Source organism: Priapulus caudatus, unplaced genomic scaffold, assembly GCF_000485595.1.
Source record: "Priapulus caudatus unplaced genomic scaffold, Priapulus_caudatus-5.0.1 Scaffold97, whole genome shotgun sequence".
Taxonomy (NCBI): domain Eukaryota; kingdom Metazoa; phylum Priapulida; class Priapulimorpha; order Priapulimorphida; family Priapulidae; genus Priapulus; species Priapulus caudatus.
This window is the reverse complement of record NW_014577158.1, coordinates 64405-70609: the sequence shown is the minus strand read 5'-3', so window position 1 is coordinate 70609 and position 6205 is coordinate 64405. Positions and strand designations below refer to the sequence as shown.

The 6205-nt window shown below is 38.9% G+C and overlaps 2 protein-coding genes across 3 annotated transcripts in view; one reads left to right on the top strand and one right to left on the bottom strand.

The window, feature by feature from the left end:
- Positions 1 to 242, bottom strand: part of LOC106805018 — a 7882-nt gene extending 7640 nt beyond the window's left edge. The window contains exon 1 of the mRNA XM_014806486.1: positions 231 to 242. Coding sequence (XP_014661972.1) covers positions 231 to 242 — 12 coding nt within the window. The remainder of the gene's footprint in view (positions 1 to 230) is intronic.
- A 2727-nt stretch (positions 243 to 2969) lies between these two features.
- The window catches only part of LOC106805047 (fragile X mental retardation syndrome-related protein 1-like), a 33157-nt gene continuing 29921 nt past the window's right edge, over positions 2970 to 6205 (top strand). For both annotated transcript variants that reach the window (XM_014806519.1, XM_014806518.1), the window contains exons 1-3: positions 2970 to 3036; positions 3267 to 3382; positions 5500 to 5552. In XM_014806519.1, coding sequence (XP_014662005.1) covers positions 2997 to 3036; positions 3267 to 3382; positions 5500 to 5552 — 209 coding nt within the window. In that variant the 5' untranslated portion in view covers positions 2970 to 2996. The remainder of the gene's footprint in view (positions 3037 to 3266; positions 3383 to 5499; positions 5553 to 6205) is intronic.

The window sequence follows — 6205 nt, the reverse complement described above, 5'->3', positions numbered from 1 at the left end:
GGGCGCATGCCCCCCCCCCTTGGCAACCGGAATACTCTCTAATTTTCAGTGGGCACTGAATAGTCTCCATAATTTGGGCTGGCATTGGAATACTATTTAACCCATGCAGCCCAGCACCCGACATAATACATAATCAAAGAAAAAAAAACAGTAACCAATAGTCGCATATAACAACATTTATTAACTTATTCATGGCACACTTAATTTATTAGGTAAGCAATAAATAACACCTTAATGGTCATGCTTGTTAGAGGCAAATAATTGAAGAAAGGTACAAGGACTTTATGCCAGGAAGTCGGCAATCTGGCTGTGAATTTGTTTGCCTTCTGTCGCTGTCTTCTTGGTTGTGTGATGCTACTCCTGGTAAGTGAGCAGGGGCGGATCCAAGAATGTTCAAAAAGAGGGGGCACCAAATGAGCAATAATGTAAGTGAAGATGTGGGGTATAAACCGGCAGAGAAGGGCAGCACGAGCCAAGCCTGAGCGAGCGAAGCGAGTGAGGGGGGGCAGGGGCGTGTTACACGGATTTGGACAAGGGGGTCTAAGCCCGTAACCCATTAACTTTACGAGAACGCGAAGGGGGGGCCAGAAATTTTGAAATTTAGACGCCCCTCAGATGCGTTTTTTCTGGCGCGAGCAGGGGGGGTCCGACCCCCTAGACCGGCCCCTGTATCACGCCCGCTGGGGGGTTTTTGCACTCTTTAGGCTTGAAAATGGGGCAATCTGGGGCATACTGTAAGAGGGTATTTTAACTCATATTGCAGCAATACATTTATGTGTTAAATTTGATCAGTGCGTGACCAGCCTTTCGGTATGGGCGGGGGGTGGGAGGCAATGACCGTCAAATGTAACCTGAGAAATTACTTACAGCTGAAATGTTTTAAACCTTATATAGTTTCTGACATGTAATCATTGTGGTATTACAGAAGCACATTACATGTCAAATAACTATATGCATGCTATAGCAAAATATGGCATTAAAAAAAAATATCTGTGATAAACATCGAATATATTCACACTTGAAAGAATGTTGTAATAGAAAAAGAAAAAAAAAAAAAAAAAAAAAAAATAATGAGTAGTGGCTGTATGTCCATTACAGAAGCAAATAAAATAGTTACTTTTCTTCTAATGAAACACCGGTTACATACGAGTATGACTTATAACTAGTGCTAGGCCGAGAAATATATCTCTAGACAAATGTAAAACAAATTGCTTGTAATGACTCTGACGAATGTTTTCTTTGGCAGGAAAGTTCAGAAGACGATGACAAATTTGAATAGGTTTTTATGTTAAACATGAAAATAGTGCAATGATGTCCCAATTTCTGACTGAACCGTCATCTTTCACCTTATTTACAACCATTGAAATTGAGTAAAAGAGGTAATATTTGTAATTTTGTAATTTTTCAATTTTTTAATAATGTCTAATTTGTTTTATTTATTTTGGTTCAAAAGCGGGGGCAGGCCGAGATGTGCCCCCATTCAAAATCCGCGCCTGGTAGTATATATATTTTGCGCTTCTTCAACACTTCATCCACAGGAAAAAGCGCGTAATGGCCCTAATCCGTCCCAGAATGGCACAACCCACGACAAGGGCATAATTCCGGTGTATACATTCATTAACATTAGACTGGTACACGACTGGATTTGCGAATGATTCCGCGTCTGTCCGCGGATCCTACGTGCGGGACAAGTCCCTCGTTCGCAGTTTAGCAGGGTAAATAGATCAAGCATATTAAAAATTGGGCAGGAAGATTCGATGTAAAATAACACAATCCCGATTATAGTATCAATTACGCGTAGGAACACGTTAATCTGTCGTCGCCCGCGTACGGCGTACCGCACCGTCGGCGTACACGAATACTCTCTAAATAGCCGGAATCCGGCGTACGAAAAGGGCCATTGAGCCCCTCCTTTAACTATTCGAGAATCCTCAGTGTGATGACAATGTCGACCAATCAGCATAATCCGTTTGACTATTATAACTATAATAGAACGCGTGCAGCCTCCTGGAAGCAGGTAAAGTGGGACAGAAGCAAATTCTCAAGTGCAGACATAATAAATCTAAGCGTGTATATGTTCCTTGTCGAATATCTCTGTTCTCATGCTACCCACGAACCTGTTGGATATATGTATTGATAGTTTTAAATAGATGAAAATTGGCATTCAGGCGTTTGGCACAAAACATTACAAGATATAGTAACATGTATGGCAGAGCATGCAATATCGAAATTTTTGACAGGTCTGATAGAATTAATTCTTACACCAGACTGATTGTACAACACAATTTTTTCAAGACTGCATGGGCACTCAATAAACGCTTCAACTACTGCATGCATACAAAAATTTTGCTCACTAGCTGTCGGAGCTATTGTTCGGCAGAGAAAAAGAAATTTGGAATTTTCTGATATGTGCTGTATGTTGTTTGTTCGAATGTCATAAGTAGGTCCTATAATGATAAGGGAAATTTTGACTCAAATTGAGAGTTCTCGAAATCCCACGTTAATGCTATGCTTCATTAATACCACAAAATTATGCTCTATTAGAACAAAAAAATAATTATCACAAACTTATAAAAATACTTAGAACAAAAAATTACCACGAATAAAATAACATCGAAAAAAATGCAATTGTTATGGCAAGGACAGATCCAGGGCAGATCCGAGATGGGAGGGGTTAGGACCGCTCTTTTGCCACTACGTACGTGCCTTTCTTTTTAGTGTGACTAAATTTGGTGTCGTCATATAAATAATAAATAAAGTACATTAAAAGTAAATTATATGGTGAAAGCTCATTTGATTGCAACTGTAAATGTGTAAAAATATGTGAGGATACCATACACGCATATCTTCGGCACCCCATGCACCCTCCCTTCATGATTCACCCCTGTCTAGTACTGTAAATTGTCTAAGACAGGCGAACAGGACCACTTATGCTAGTGTGATAGTTGTGTGATAGTTATGTGCTATGTTTCCCATTTTAGTGAAGAAAAATTACAATGCAGAGTACAGAGTACAGAGTACCAATAGGCAATACAGGTACCGGTATATAGTTTTGTATTTTTTGTCCAAATAAAAAGTTTATGGCTTTATAAATATTAATTGTCTATACAACTGATTGCTGACATATATCCGGATAAACATATTTACACGTTAACATATACTTATTTATATTAAAATTAAATTGTACAATACTTTAATAAACAATGGTTCCTGCACGTATCTATTACTTGTTTCTGGAGCACTTGTTCATTCTGGTTGTCTCGCAGCTGTCCAATGGGCGATTTGGATAAAGTTACGCATCCCATGTTGCTCTGAGAATTCTAAGATGGAAGCTGACGCGTTAGAGGTTGAAGTTTGCGGTGAAAATGGAGCTTATTACAAGGTAAATCACTGAAAATAGTTTATAAAAATCTGAGGGTTGATTAGTTGCACGCTTTTAGTTTATTTTCCATTACTTTCTGTGTCTATTTAACAAGAAGTTAAGCTTGAATAACCTCAACAAATAAGGAATTATCAATTACTCTCCGCGCCTATCCCAAGTCAAAGTGCAACTACAAGTTACGAATTATTTTTGATTTTTCGTGTCTGATGCTGATAGTATTACGAATATCACTATATAATATATTGAAAAAAGAAATCGTATAATGCATAGTTTTAAATGATATATTAGTGCATGTACAGAGTACAAATCGCGTTGCACGTCATTGTCTATAATTAGAAAACAGTGCATTAGTCATCAACTCCATGCAAGCCTGGGATGATTAGGCGTCATTATATTTCAATTTTCAGTATTTGTCATTGTCATTGACTAAAAGCAGACCTGTCAACTCTCACGCATTCGCCGTGAGTCTCAAGCATTCAGACGCCGTCTCACGTTCTCACGCAATGACAAGGAAATCTCACGCATTACAAATAAAATCAGTTTCTAAAAAATATGATCGTAGTTATGTGGTTTGGGCTAAATATCCATCAATTTTTATGGGATAACATCGCTGCTAGCCTCAATATATACAATGAATATGAACAGATGAAGACGTGACCGCGATCTAATCGGAACATTTGTGGTTTGAGCCAAAATTTGTGATGGCTGCTGGGAAAAAAACACATATTTCGAGGCAGAAAAAGTGTCAAAATATGCCTCCCAAATAGCAGGAGAACGCATTTCTAGGCTTCTAGAAATCAAAAATCTTCCGGGGGGGCATGCCCCGGACCCCCTAGTGGTTTCGGGCCCTCTGGGCCCTCAATTTTGAGCACTTCGTGCCTGAACAATAAAATCTCACACTTTGACCATTTTGGGGGTTGGCAGATCTGTAAAAGTAATGGCAGTAATCAGAAGTCGCTCATGCTAGCTAGCACTAGTAGTAGAAATTTCAGTTTTTGTTCCTTGAACGTTTACCGGGCATTTATATTCTGTGAAACATCCTAACACTGTTATGTTTCTCTTCTCCTAATAATATTTGAGAAGGCTAGTGGCCAGGGTTCAACATTAACTTTTTATTTCACTAGACCATCAGGCTAGTAACTGAGGAAAACCACTAGCCCTGACCTAAATTTCACTAGCCCAGACCCAGACCATTGTTATGAAAAACCTAATTTAGATAAGAGTGTGTCATCGTATGAATTCATAGATGCTGTTTCCCGCGCTTTAAATTGCGCGTTCGCCGAGTTCACGTGCAGCATTCGTATTCTACCACGGGCATATACACGAGTGCTCGGTTTATCGATCATCTACTGCGGCTGGCAGGAAGCCACATAATTGTTTTTGCCGAAGGGTAGACTGGTATCCGGCCTCACGCTCTGCTAGACAATGTACACGCTCTGCGACAAACAGTGCGGCCGCGAACCAGTCTATCCAGAGGTGACCTTTCAGTGCAATATATATGACCAATTCTAACACGACCAGTCGGGCTACTAGCACTCTGGTTGTATGCGACCGGACCAAGCATTTATCCGACTAGGTCGGTCGGACGTGGGTTAGTGTCGAACCCTGGTGGCACGCAGTTTATTCTGAAACTGATTCATTTGATTCAAGTAAAGCTATTAAAATTGTATAGATTGCAATACCAAAAGCGAAACTTGAGTCTTTATCTACTCTTTGATTGTTATTATCACGATAAAGATAAATATATTATTACCGGCTGAGCATGAATGCAGTACGCAATCGCACATCAATAATCGAGTGTCCATTAACGTATGTTACCATAGAACGCTCTAATATCTAGAAAATTGTGACATCCGGCAAGCATCTTGTCCTGTAGATGCTGGCTAAGTTTTACCGTACTCACCAAAGATTACAAATTTCTAGCAGCACCATTAAGTATCAAGTCTGCACAATTTGTGTGTAATGCATTTTAGATTATTTCCCCTGGCGGTAAATAGACAACGCAATTGACTATGCACTCATACCGTGGATACGTGTGTTTTTAGGTGTTTATGTTTTTGACTATATACTGTTAATGATTGGCTAACTGAATTCTATTATATTTTTTATTTATTCAGGCATTCGTTAGGCGGTTGCACGAAGATGACGTTACGGTCACATTTGAAAATTCGTGAGTATGTCCAACATGTGTGCTGTTTGTATTGTAGTTGTGCATAAAGGATTGTAAAGTGTATCTATCGGTTATATATTTTCTGTAATTGGTAATGATTCACTGAAGATATGTAATACGTTTGAGCAATGTATATATATATACATGTATTTATGATGTTATTGGAGTTACTTTGTTTGCAGTAACTGCAAACATACATACATGTACAGATTTGAAAGAAGATATTTGCAGGCTTAACTGTGTGTGCATGGCCAACACACACACACACATATATTTATATATATTTATATATATATATATACCTTTTGTTACTCAATTAACAAGTTTGCTTTGCCGCACACGTCTTTGTGTTCTTTAGCTAATCCTGCTTATCCTGCTTGCTTCATTCAAATTAATTTGTTCTCCAAGATGTGTGCCTAAAAATCTATATATGTAATTTCTTATTTAACGAACAGCCTGTGAGCAAGTATGCAAGCCAGGAAAACACGAAAACTATGAGGTGTCACCTCTAGATAGGCTGACGTTCACATAAACCTCGTCACCTGTATTATAGCTTGATTTAGGTTGTCATATATATCTGTGGTCGAGACAAAATTCTTGTGCGAATAAATGTAGCTATGGAAACTGCGTAGTGGCATGTCTACGCAATGTTA